We start from the raw sequence: 14,452 nt of genomic DNA, 5'->3' as shown, positions 1-14,452 counted from the left end.
TACTTTTTCCCTAAAAAAGTAACGAAAGTACAAGTAAAAGTACTAAATTTAAAAAGTAACGAAGTACAAGTAAAAGTACGTACTTTTTACTTGTACCGGCGGTACAAGTAACGAAAGTAAAAGTACTGCCATGTATGGGTGTAATAGCAGATGTTAAAGCGAAGTAACTGACGGAAAAATAATTCCCAGAATTACTTCTTGCATATTTTTATGAATATAAATATTAGTATTTTATTCATTCGTGTTTATTTTATATAAACTATGTCATGGATTGCCAAAATAATATATTCACCCTAAAGTCAAAATTTGAAGAATAATTGAAATTTTTCCCCATATATATGTGTATGAGAAAAAAAACCCATTGAAAATAAGTTATATTAGAGAAAATATACCCAAAATCTAAATTAACAGGAAAAAAATGATTTTTTATTTTACTATTCTTTATTATCTCCATATTCAAAAGATGAAAAATGATTTTCATCAGTTAGAGATATATTCCAGTTTTGTATCAGAATCAGATGAACGTGTGAACTCGGCCATGCCATTGTTGTTTCCTGGCTTTAATAGTTTAATATAGTGGTAGTACTACTAATGCTAACTTCCCACTTCTACTAAGAACTTCGTACTTCTTTCGATTGACAATCGATTTCATTTCGCCGAATGTATTGATCCATGAGTACTGAAACTTTGTCCTATTGTTGCTGTTAATAAAAGCATAGCTGTTATTAAAGGCATATTAAAAGTGCAATTTTGGCGAGCCCTAGCTTCTCTCGTTTCCTTGCAATTGAGCCATATTAGTGGCCAGTTTGTCGGACTCTATTGTGTTCCATTTTACAAACGCAGCCAAAATATGTTTTCATCTAGAATGCAAATTTACTGAGAAACTTGCTAGTGAACAGCTAGGGATTTCAAAGCATATTTAAAATAGGTCAGAGCTGATATTAATCGAGTTTTAACAGCCATTTTCAAGGAAATGATCACAGAGTGGATGGAATAAAGTACAGAAAAAATGTAAATTAAGAACATAAAAATAGACACGTTTCAAAATTTTGTGAAACGTTTTCGAAAAAATACCGATAAAATTTTTATTTCTATTATTTTTTTTATAATTTGTTGGGTCTCAAGATACCACCATTATTAAACAGTTTGTATCGTGCCCTAATTTAATTTCCTCGACTATAGCGTCATCTGTGAAGCATAAACCTATGGATTCAATAACGTCGCTTTTTTCTGGAGAATCCAAATTTGCAATAAAAAATGAGAACTCATATTTGAAATTACAAAGTTTCCCCATACCTCAACCCTGGGACTGGAATGAAAGATAGAGGTTTGGTATCATTGGACGGTTTTTAAAAAAATATCCCATGCGTCTATTTTCATTTTTTTCGATCTGATGTGTTAGTTCTCGAAAATGCATAGTAGCTACTGTAGTTCATTGTGGTTGCGCTATTATTACTTGTTTGTGAAATATTGCCGTGTCTAATTTTATTGACATTTTCATTTGTAAGTTAGGAAATTTTATTTCTGGAGTTCAATGGGTTTTTTCTCTTACCTTTCTTGCATCTCCTTTAATATCTTCTAGTCTTTGTGACAATCGCGCTTCAGATCTGTCTAGAGTTGCGATCAGTTCTTGCCTCTGGGCTTCCAACCGTGTGGAGATTCTCAAGACTTCTTGAATGCGTGAACTCTGACGCTGGCTTTCTGTTTCTATTGCATTCAGTTGAATTTGCATTTGCTGGATTGCTGACATTACATTAGAATCTAAAATAGTTTTACGAAAAGTCGAGTTAGTGTCTAAGTAAACATATTTACTAATTTTAAAGTATTATCAATAAGTTTGTATTTTCAATAAGTGAGTTAAATTGATGAGAAACCGACACTTTTATCAAGTTTCTCCCTTGACCATAGGTTTTTACAGGGTTTTCGGTGTTGGGTTGGTCAAAGTTTTGGAACATAAAATTTATCCTCCTCAGACCTAACGTTTAATATATAGGACTCCATTTGGTATAATCTGATCACGTAATATTTTTTTATTTTTACGTATGTATTTTCGAAGGCTCCGTCTTACTATAAAATAATGCTTTTTTGCGAATAATGGATGGTGTTTTCTACACTAGGGAGCGCTGCAAGCTCGGTACCGCCTAAATTTCCGGGTCACTGTTTCCGTTGTATTTTAAAGCCATTTGGCATCATTGTGTCTTGAGATTCTTCCAAACAATGTATTTGATTACTTATTACTTAATTTTACAATGTTAACAATACTTGTGTTTACAATGCTAAAAGTGTTAACAATGCTAAAAGTGTTAACACTAACGTAAGATTGTGCACAGCTTGCAACAGGAACAAACAGTAATAAACTTATATGAAGAGGTCAAATCAAGACTGCCAAAACAGCGAGTTATTCAAAATCTAGCAACCATGTCACCTTTTCTAACAATATATCTCTAAATAACTCAAACAAATTTTCACTTCAAACTCACCAGAATTGCTTAATAACATTAATATCTTACGAAATAAGGCNTTCAGCGCAAACCTAAAACGAACTGAACTAGAAGTTAGGCAGAAATGATGGGTTAAAAGCATAAATGATGGATGGGGTGCCTTTACTAGGTTTACTGCAAGCTCTTTACTGCCTGTGCTTTGAGTTAAAAACAAAGAATCCTTATTAGAATCGTCGTTTGAAGACCTGTCATTTTAAGACGTAAGAATCGTCATTTGAAAAAAAAAGACTCGTTATAAGACACTTCTTCCCTTGTCAACAATATACCAACTTCGAAATTTAAACCTAAAGGATAATTTGTAAAATGAACTGAATCTCGCTGCTCGAACAATATGTTAACACTAACGTGCACAGCTTGCAACAAGAACAAACAGTAATAAACTTATATGAAGAGGCCAAATCAAGACTGCCAAAACAGCGAGTTATTCAAAATCTAGCAACCATGTCAACTTTTGTAACAACATATCTTTAAATAACTAAAACAAATTTTCACTTCAAACTCACCAGAATTACATAATAACATTAATATCTTATGAAATACGGTAGATTTGAGCTCAGAAATTATCTAATTTATTTCTTTTATTGAAAGCGAAATTATCCGTTTGGAAATATCGCCTCGCAGAATAACATGTAGTAAGCAGCTGCAAACTTTCTAACCGGAACTAGAGCAGGCATACTGCTCGAGATTGTCATTGTTTACATTTCTACTGAAAACACCATCAATATGCTATTTTTTATAAATGCTGTGAGTTAGCAATTGTTACTCATGACTGTGAGGCCAAGTTTCGCCTATCTAAAGCCAGCGCTGTTTACGCTTATTTTGAGAGTGGCGCAAAACCTCAATATGGAGAAAAGCAACAGTTTTGTGAAAAAGAAAAGCGTTTGGGGTTTAATTTTTAATTACATAAAAACTTACTCCAATGCCTGGGCTCATAAAAATTTAAAAAAACTGATAATAAGGCAGTGGTTTTGATAATTTCCATCAAGGTGGAAAAATGTCACCAATTTGGCAATTTTTGAAAACGTTTAATAACTTTTAAAATATTAAAGTTATTTGTCTATTCTATAGCCCAGATAATTCTTCACGGCATGATTATATATATAGTTTAAAATCATCGCATTGCTTCAAGTGTAAAGCACTTTAAGTACGGCTTTTTTATTTCCCTTGCTGACAGAGCTTTATAAAAAGTGTTAAAAGGCCTTTCCTCTCCCAACCAAACTCAATTGTTAAAGGGGTGGAGAAGGGGAGGGAAAGTTCTATATATATTTTTATAATCCTCTTCATTAATTTTTCCCAAACTGATGATTGACACGTGTAAATACCGAATCAGAATTCGAGATATAAAGCATACGATCTTTTTGATTTTCTAATAATTTTTTCTGTCAAAATTATGCCAATACAAATCTGCAGTTAACAATTTTTGAAAGATATTTAAATAGTTAGTTAACAGCTTTTAGTTTTTGATAAACATCTTTATTTTTTTGCTATTAACGTAATAGCGTTTAATAGTAACGTTTGCGTTTAATAGTAATCCGAATTGGTTTCTAACAATTTAAGTTGCAATAAGATTAGATTTTTAGAAGTCAAAAATTGAGAAACGGGTATTTTTAAATTACTTACTCAAAACCATAAATTGTATAATTTTATTTGCTTTGTTTCGAGGAAAAATTCATAGAAGTTCTAAACATTATCAACCGCTATTCCTCCTTATCTAATAAACCAATCCCTTTATTTTCTACCTTTTTTGAAAGGCATTGTGCTATGTATTAATACAACATCATCAAAAGTTCAGGAAAAAAAAATTATCGAGAAAACACAAATTAAAAATTAAACTTAGAATTCAAGATGGCGCAGGTAAAGGCCTCATAAGAAATCGATTGTCTGTGTGAAAATGCAATCGGTTTTACCACGTGGATAAAAATTTTAATTACAATGAAAAATTTTAAAAAGATAAATTTGATTATTGCATAGTTCTATGGCATATTATTAACTTATTGTTTCAGTCGAATGGATTTTGCTTCACGAATAAAAGAAAAAGGAATTAACTGCAAAGAAAAAGAAAAGAAATTTCCAGAAATAGGCAAAAGAAAAAAAAATGCTGAAAAGCAATAATTTAAAAGTATAGAAGAAACTAATTTGTTAATTATATTTTTTTAAAACTTTTTTTGTTGCATTTATGAGTTTGATTTCTTTTAAGCTGTATATTAAGTAAAAATCGCTGTTATTTTATAAATCTGATGTCTCAGGATTATCAAAAATTACAAATGTTGAGCATATTTTTTTGAGTAACTGTGTAAAACACAAAAGTAAAAGTGCATGTTTACTTCATTGATTCTATTACTTATGGTTTATTAATTAAGATGCATTGTAATAGTGATCTCATGGTATTTTGGTATTTTCCTTGCCTTTAATTATTAATTTACATTTTTAATATTAATGTGTACATTTTTTTTTGCCTGCAAGGATTCTAAAAATATATTTAAAGGTGTCTGTGAAAAATATCCGAGTGATTCTCGCATATTTTAATTTAGTAAATTCAGATTCTTTTCAGCATTTTATTCAGTTCCTACTATTAGTTTCGTTCTTGATCAAATTCTTGATCTTGATCAAATTTTAAATCGTTCACTAAATACTTTTTATTTATCCACGCAAGTTCAAATGCATTTTTTTAAACTTGTGGTGTAAACTTTTGAGTAACGCCTGATGTTAATACAGTTTTTTCAAACATTAATTCATTAATTAAATTTAATTAATTAATTTTAGTTTTATATGAGAAAAAATCGTAATTACTTAAGAAAAATTAACTAAAATAAATTCTTCTTTCTTGACCTGAGAAGGAATTGACTTAAAAAAAATTTTTTTTTTTTCATATTATTTGTTTTTCTAGAGATCATTCGGCTTTTTTTCCTCTGGGTTTTAATTTTTTTTTTCTTTGTCTTTTAAAGTTTATATTTATTTGCGTAAATTTATTTTATGCGCATACTTAAAATTGTGTTAGGAAAATGCTGTTTTGAGAACACTGTGTCTTGCTCTCACCTTTCTGATATTATGCATTCAACTTGACGTTCCCTTTTGTTGAGCAAGAGAAAAAGCAAAAAATTTTAACATTCAATAGATAATTGATAATAGTATCTAATATATATAATTCTCTTACGTGGCTCCCAAATTTTGGCTGTATTTCTTTTCCGCCGGTGGCAACGTTTCCTTTGCTTTGTTTACGTTACTATTTCTCTTACACGGCGAATCGACCGATGATTGCCGCTAAAAATGTCACGTGCCAAATCTACTGAGGTGACTCAACATATAGCGCTTTTAAAAACGGAAACTGAAATAACCAGAGAGCATCAGCTGCGGAAATCTCATACTATTAAGCTAGGCAGGAGTGAGTAGATCGATGTCGATAGATCTCTATTTTAGTATTTTGTCGAAAGCGCTTTTTTTTCACGAATTTATATAGTTCTTAAAGAATTANAATTATACTATGGCACATTTCTAATAGGTTTAACGAATTACTTATCATTTATTTGAATTCAAATTTATTTTAATGACTTAGTATTTACTAAAAAGATGTAATTTTTTTTAAAAAAAAGTTTTTATATGGATTTGAATGATTGTTTTGAATTCTTAGAATTTTGTGCATTTGCAATGTATCTAAGTTAGTAGCGAGCGAAGCAAACCATACAAGATTGTGTAGCAATTTTCGGGGGTTGGCGAGCGTTAGCGAGCAGGGGGAGCAGCCCACTAGTTTAATAAATAATTCTAAGTATAATATTTCGCAGTAAAATGCATTTGATTAAAAACTTCATTGGTTTCAAGAATTACCATCTTCATATATTTTGAAGACAATGAAGTTTTTGATCAAGTATGTTTTTGACTAATTTGAAATCTTGGCTTCTTTTGAAATACGTCTTAAATTACGTCTTTTCCCTTAAATTGTATTTTTTATTGCTAAAAGTGATTAAAACTGCAAAGAAACTTATCTCTGATTTGTTGTTTTATTCAAATAATTGTTCTTGTATTTTGTTTTAAAATAATTAAAATGTGAAATGTTCACTATATTACCTATATTTTTAAATGGACAAGTACGGTTCTTTTTATAGATTTTATGTAAATTATTGTTTTTAAAGTGAAAGTAATTTTTAGTGTCCCGAGTGGTTGTTAAGGATGTATGTTTTTCTCAAGTAAAATATGTTCTAATTTCTAAAAAAAAAAAATTTTTTTTAAATTTGTAATAAAAAATTAAGTCTTTGTAATCTTCAAATTAAATCTTTTAAGTCTTTGCATTTGTAAATTAAATCTTTTAACTTCTCCTAATTAAAAGTGCCATGAATTTCCTATGTTAATCTCTAACCAATGAAAACTATTATTTTATCGCAGAATCAAAACAATTTTTGTACTTAAAGTAAAATATTTTATTTATCCATTTGTAATCTAATAATAAGTTTTTATATCTTAAGTTAAAGTTTTTTTTAAAGAATATTACAAAAAATGATTATTTTAAAAATGATATAGTTACTATGCCTAAAATCTTTTAATTCTAATCTCTACTGAACTAGAATAAAAATGAATTAACTGTTTTCTAATTCAAAAACATTTTGATATTGAAAATTTTTGTATTTCCCAAAATTGTTTTAAAACCTTTGGAAAAAATTTGTTTTTTTTTTTCCTTATCTTGTTCTTTTTTTTTTATTTTTAAAGTCAATATTTTTTCTCATACAATACATTTTATTTTTCTTCAAGTTAATGGTTGACGTGAAATAGTTACAACTATACCATTTACAACTACCAATATTCATTTCCGTATCCTTATAATTTTGAACCCAATCCTGCAGACAAGGAAACTTCTCGATCTTGACCGAAATTTGCCTTCGTAAATTACTTTTTTTGATGAAACCAGCCCTCATTTACGTTACGTGTGGAGGAGAACCACGAAAATCTCCTACGGTTAGCACGATGGCAAGGGGACTCTAACCCGTGATCCATCTACCACTGAGGATAATTTACGTCAGCACTGTGGTTGGTGCGAACCGAGTGAGGATTCCGTAACTACCAGTCATCGCTGGGATTCGAACTCGGGTCACCTCAATGGGACCATTTTCGAAAGTAAAAGATATCGGTTTTTAATACACGCTTGACCTCTTTTAAAACATTATATGTTGAGGTTTGTATCTTCCAGTAGTGTTATTTTCAGCATCTAATATAAAACTCTGATTGTTCCGAAAATTTTATTACCTTATATTTTTGAATACATGCAGTGCGAAAAATAAAAATAAAACACCTTGATAACTTATAATCACTGATCTTTACGTATTCACATGCAATCTAATGATTTGAAAGAGTAACCTTAAATATGCTGTATATGTTGCACTGGCGATATTTTAAGTAAAGAAAGCTGACACAGAAAAGTAAGTTCTCCGACTAAACATACGGGTTTTTTTTCCCTCGACATTTTCTGATTCTTGATCCTCAAAATATGGGTGGCTTTAACAATCTGGAAAATATGGTTCAAACAGTTTAATCAAGAGCACGGTCGAGAAATTTGATCCTTTAGTCTTACTTTATATATTTTGTCACATAAAGGGAATTTTTTAACTGAACTAAAACATATTTTCATAGAAAATAATAAGGCTCGTTTATCAAAAGGTCCTGTCTTTTTTATAGTTATTTATTTATTTAATTGAATCATGGTTAAAAAAAATATAATTATTAGGTATACAAATTTTTACTTTGCTCAGGGGATAAGCTATTCTAAACGTCCAAATCAAAACTTGAACGAAATTCACAATTTTTTTTGTTGTTGCAAGAACTATTCTAATTTTGCTCAAATTTAGAGGTTTGTCATTTAAAAAAAGTAATTTTAAAATTGTATATTTTAGAACTAAGAGATTCTCATACCAAGATATAATTATAAAAGAAAGTATATAAATTGTTGTGTTTTACAAGGAATTATGTATGGATAAACGAGTTCTATAATTATATGCAAACAGTTTTATGCTCCATTTAAATATTTCAAGTCATATGGCTAATACGTATGAAGTTATAAAAAAAAAGTTTAAAAGTAAAATTAAGGGCTCTAACTCGTTTGTCTGAAACTATGAGGACTATATTTTTCAGATTACGGTTGCTATCCATATTTAAAGAGAGTCAACATTGAAAATTTCGATTCATTTTTTTAAATTCGATTCAATTTTTCGATTATTTATTTAAACTATTTTGCAATCTTTAGTAATTTAGTTGACTAAAATTATACAGCTGATGTTGGCCTTCAAAATTGGTCTTGGATTAAAAGATTATAAATCAAGCCTTAAAATCATTTTAATCAGTGCAAGATTAAGTAAATTAAATGNCCAAAATTTTAACCTTTTTAAAGAGATATCAGTTTTAGAGATATCAGTTTTTTCATTGTTAAAAGTGATTAAAACTGCAAAGAAACTTGTCTCTGATTTGTTGTTTTATTCAAATAATTATTCTTGTATTTTGTTTTAAAATAATTAAAATGTGAAATGTTCAATATGTTCAATATATTACCTATAATTTTAAATGGACAAGTACAATTTTTTTTATAGATTTCATGTAAATTATTGTTTTTAAACAAAAAATAATTTTTAGTGTCCCGAGTGGTTGTTAAGGATGTATGTTTTTCTGAAGTAAAATATGTTCTAATTTCTAAAAAAAAAATTTTTTTTAAATCTGTAAATAAAAATTAAATCTTTGTAATCTTTAAATTAAATCTTTTAAATCTTTGTATTTGTAAATAAAATCTTTTAACTTCTAATTAAAAGTGCCATGAATTTCCTATGTTAATCTCAATCCCATGAAAACTAATATTTCATTGCAAAATCGGAACAATTTTTGTACTTAAAGTAAAATATTTATTTATCCATTTGTAATCTAATAATAAGTTTTTATATCTTAAGTTAAAGTTTTTTTTTTTCAAAGAATATTACAAAAAATTATTATTTTAGAAATAAATTAGTTACTATGCCTAAAATGCATAAAATTCTTTTAATTCTAATTTCTACTGAACTAAAATAAAAATAAATTAATTGTTTTCTGATTTAAAAACATTTTGATACTGAAAATGTTTGTAACTCCCAAAATTATTTTAATACCTTTGGAAAAAATTTGTTTCTTTTTTCCTTATCTCGTTTTTGTTTTTATTCAATATTTTTTCTCATACAATACATTTTATTTTTCTTCAAGTTAATGGTTGACGTGAAATAGTTACAACTATACCATTTACAACTACCAATATTCATTTCCGTATCCTTATAATTTTGAACCCAATCCTGCAGACAAGGAAACTTCTCGATCTTGACCGAAATTTGCCTTCGTAAATTACTTTTTTTGATGAAACCAGCCCTCATTTACGTTACGTGTGGAGGAGAACCACGAAAATCTCCTACGGTTAGCACGATGGCAAGGGGACTCTAACCCGTGATCCATCTACCACTGAGGATAATTTACGTCAGCACTGTGGTTGGTGCGAACCGAGTGAGGATTCCGTAACTACCAGTCATCGCTGGGATTCGAACTCGGGTCACCTCAATGGGACCATTTTCGAAAGTAAAAGATATCGGTTTTTAATACACGCTTGACCTCTTTTAAAACATTATATGTTGAGGTTTGTATCTTCCAGTAGTGTTATTTTCAGCATCTAATATAAAACTCTGATTGTTCCGAAAATTTTATTACCTTATATTTTTGAATACATGCAGTGCGAAAAATAAAAATAAAACACCTTGATAACTTATAATCACTGATCTTTACGTATTCACATGCAATCTAATGATTTGAAAGAGTAACCTTAAATATGCTGTATATGTTGCACTGGCGATATTTTAAGTAAAGAAAGCTGACACAGAAAAGTAAGTTCTCCGACTAAACATACGGGTTTTTTTTCCCTCGACATTTTCTGATTCTTGATCCTCAAAATATGGGTGGCTTTAACAATCTGGAAAATATGGTTCAAACAGTTTAATCAAGAGCACGGTCGAGAAATTTGATCCTTTAGTCTTACTTTATATATTTTGTCACATAAAGGGAATTTTTTAACTGAACTAAAACATATTTTCATAGAAAATAATAAGGCTCGTTTATCAAAAGGTCCTGTCTTTTTTATAGTTATTTATTTATTTAATTGAATCATGGTTAAAAAAAATATAATTATTAGGTATACAAATTTTTACTTTGCTCAGGGGATAAGCTATTCTAAACGTCCAAATCAAAACTTGAACGAAATTCACAATTTTTTTTGTTGTTGCAAGAACTATTCTAATTTTGCTCAAATTTAGAGGTTTGTCATTTAAAAAAAGTAATTTTAAAATTGTATATTTTAGAACTAAGAGATTCTCATACCAAGATATAATTATAAAAGAAAGTATATAAATTGTTGTGTTTTACAAGGAATTATGTATGGATAAACGAGTTCTATAATTATATGCAAACAGTTTTATGCTCCATTTAAATATTTCAAGTCATATGGCTAATACGTATGAAGTTATAAAAAAAAAGTTTAAAAGTAAAATTAAGGGCTCTAACTCGTTTGTCTGAAACTATGAGGACTATATTTTTCAGATTACGGTTGCTATCCATATTTAAAGAGAGTCAACATTGAAAATTTCGATTCATTTTTTTAAATTCGATTCAATTTTTCGATTATTTATTTAAACTATTTTGCAATCTTTAGTAATTTAGTTGACTAAAATTATACAGCTGATGTTGGCCTTCAAAATTGGTCTTGGATTAAAAGATTATAAATCAAGCCTTAAAATCATTTTAATCAGTGCAAGATTAAGTAATATAAATGATAGGAAATTTTTTTTTTATAAAAATTGGCATTTTGATTCTGCACTGAAAAATTTCACTAAAATGCTCTGTCATTAATGCACATATTTTTATACTCCATATCAAAAATGAAGTAAAAGAAGTATGCTAATTATTATTTAATCGAGGAAAAAACAAAAAAAATATATTGAAATGCGTTAAAATCACCATTTAAAAAGGCGGGTGTGCAAAAATAAAACCTATTTGATTGCTTATTGCTGAATCTAGTAGGTGTTTATAATAATCGCTTAGCCACTTTCCTCTGTTGCTTGCCATTATTTTGCAGATTTTTATATTCTGCACACCCATCTTTCTTAATAGTGATTTGTAAAGTTTCAATAGCGTTTTTATTTTTTACTTGCTTAATTTGCCACCCCTATTTTGTGTACTTCTCTGACTTCATATTCGAAAAAATTTCAAGCCGTGGTTGTTTAGGGGATAAAGAATTCCCCTCCGAACTAGGTGAACCGGGTTCGAATCCCAGTGATGGCTGGTAGATACGAATTCCGCACCAGGATTGTACCGACCACTTTGCTGACTTAAAATGTCCTCAGTGGTAGACGGATCATGGGTTAGAGTCCCTTTGCCTTGAGGCTATCCTTGGGAGGTTCTCGTGGTCTTCCTCTCAAATTTAACGCAAATGCTGGTTAGTTCCGTCAAAAAGTCCTCCACGAAGGCAAATTTCTCCCAATACTTTTTTCAGAAGTTCCCTTGTCTTCTGGATTGAGTTCAAACTTACAAGACTACGGATTTGAGCTTTAGTAGTTGAAAACCCAAAATTGGGTAGGCTGTTCAACGACGGTTAAAAAATAAAGTAAAAAATATTATTTTTACCGTGAAAGTTTTAAACTTAAGGCTAAATTTATACACATGATTTATGTATAATTATATAAACTTAATGCTAAAATTAAAGATATAATTTATGTATAATTATTTAAACTTAATGCTAAAATTAAAGATGTATTTTTTGTATAATTATGTAAACGTAATGCAAAATTTAATTATATAACTTATAAATAATTATGCCATCTCATTAAGTTAATTTCTGCTTAATGTAATTTACATGGGGAAAAAAAGTATCGTATCTCCTTACCTCTTTGGCGGTTTCTTGTTGAATTTTGTTGATTTGTGATGACAAAACAAATACAAGAAAATAACCAGCATCTCAAAATAAACTTTATCATCTTTGCATGAGGTTAAAAGCGACTACTTGTTGCAATGAGAGTGTATCTTGCCAATAATTTAATTCGAATGCGAGATTACTTTTTTGCTGCTTGTAGGGCTAAAAAACTAAATGTTTCAAAGTACGGCCATCTGTTCTGTATCTTTAGCATGTAAGAGATATGCCACATTTTTATATGATTCTACTTAGCGATACTTTCACGTCTATCATACGAGGGGGAGGCAGTAAAATTTTTTTTTTTCTTTCGTTCTAACTCTAGATATTTAAGATCTGTGATGATGAAAGTGTGTTGGAAGTAATTTTGAATGTCATCGTAAGTTTAGGCTTTTATTGTTATTTTTTTTAAAGGTCAAGAACATTGAAGTAGTGGGGTAAAAAATAAGAAAAAAATTTTTAGGGAAATATTTTTTTAAGAATACATTTTAGCACTGTAATTTCAAAAAACAGTAATTTTATGCATTTTGTTAACAATTTTTTCGATAAACCATCAACAGTGTTACGGCTGTTTTTTTTAATTATTTTTCAGAAATAAAATGCTATTTTTATAACTGTAGTGCACAAAAATGGTTAAATAACAGTTTGTTTACCATGCTTAAACAAGACCGTCAAATAACCATAACTAGAGTTTTTTCAGTAGTTTTAATGCAAAGCATTTTTAATTAATAAATTTTTTTAATTATTAATTAATCTATTTTTAATAAATTTTATGTATTACCAAACAAAGGAGTAATCTTCAAATTATGATGAAATTAATGAGAATTTATGCAAATTACATGTGAGCAAAATGTACTGATTCATCAAGATACTCAAAAAACTCGACTATTAACTTTTCTTGCAATGGATTTTATGCATCCACTGCAAGAAAAGTCTATGTATGCAGTAATAATTCAAGAATAATATGTCTCTCTTAACTATCTAATTTATAAATACTATTCGAGAATATAAGTTTTAATAATTTAAAAAACTGATAATGGTATAAATAAAAGTTAGATAAAGGAGAAAAAAAAAACATCTACTGAAACATGGCGTTATTCATTCATGAACTTCCGAAGATAAACTAGTATAAACAATAAACATTAGCCGAAGTTCGTAAATAGCCTCTGATTGGCTGTATGTGAAGACTGAGAAACGCAACGAACTGAGAGAATTCGTAGAAACGACCAATCTCAAAAATTTAAATACGTTGTCCTTATTATAGAATTAGCGAATGACTGACTGAAAGTCGATTAGCGTCTTTAGCGTTCTTCACCTGAGCGTTTGGAATTTTCGTCCGTTTTCAAATTTTTAGAACAAACAAGATGTTTTTTTAAAATCTTTTGCTCATTTATGTTCTATTGAAAATACCATAAGTTATTTATTTAGTATAAAAAGTTTTATTACGAAGGAAGAAATATCTTACTTGTCGATATAGCAAAATTTGAGTTTCTCCTCCTCATTAAATTCAAAGATCACGACCAAAACTGACCATGGGGAAACAGATTAACTTCCATGTTAGGCCTATCCATATATTAAGATTTAACTCCAACATTGAAACATTATACACACATTGTAATTATGTTGTTGTTTCTAATGCCACTTGCCACACGGGAAAGCCTGCTTGGTGAAACCGAGCAAATTTAAGGCAGAGTGTGAGTTTCTTGTTTTTCAGTGGCGCCATCTATGGTCAAGAATTCGACTTCTGTCACACCATACGTCGCACCCGTTTATTGGGCGGACCTATTCATTCATCCATTCATTCATCCACAGATCGTAATTTTGACCTGAATCAGAGAACGATCGATCTCCAATCCAGTACCCCCAGAGGTTTTGATTTGTTATGGGAACATGGAGAACTTTTGCGACCCGACAGATTTAACGTGCATCAGTCACTTTACTACACGTGGAGTCTTCGGCCGGCGGGGTTCGAACCCACGAACTCTCGGACATGTGCCCAGTGCCCTAC

General features: G+C 29.6%; 1 protein-coding gene across 1 annotated transcript in view; it reads right to left on the bottom strand.

Moving 5' to 3' along the window:
* LOC107442501 (angiopoietin-1-like) overlaps positions 1-12,623 on the bottom strand; it is a 79,119-nt gene extending 66,496 nt beyond the window's left edge. The window contains exons 1-2 of the mRNA XM_021147508.3: positions 12,421-12,623; positions 1,553-1,761 (exon numbers count right to left, since the gene is read on the bottom strand). Of these exons, the coding sequence (XP_021003167.1) occupies positions 1,553-1,761; positions 12,421-12,511 (300 nt within the window). The 5' untranslated portion in view covers positions 12,512-12,623. The remainder of the gene's footprint in view (positions 1-1,552; positions 1,762-12,420) is intronic.
* Positions 12,624-14,452: the final 1,829 nt, after the last annotated feature.

This window comes from Parasteatoda tepidariorum, chromosome 9 (genome assembly GCF_043381705.1).
Source record: "Parasteatoda tepidariorum isolate YZ-2023 chromosome 9, CAS_Ptep_4.0, whole genome shotgun sequence".
In the NCBI taxonomy this organism is placed as follows: domain Eukaryota; kingdom Metazoa; phylum Arthropoda; class Arachnida; order Araneae; family Theridiidae; genus Parasteatoda; species Parasteatoda tepidariorum.
This window is presented reverse-complemented; position numbering and strand designations above follow the sequence as displayed.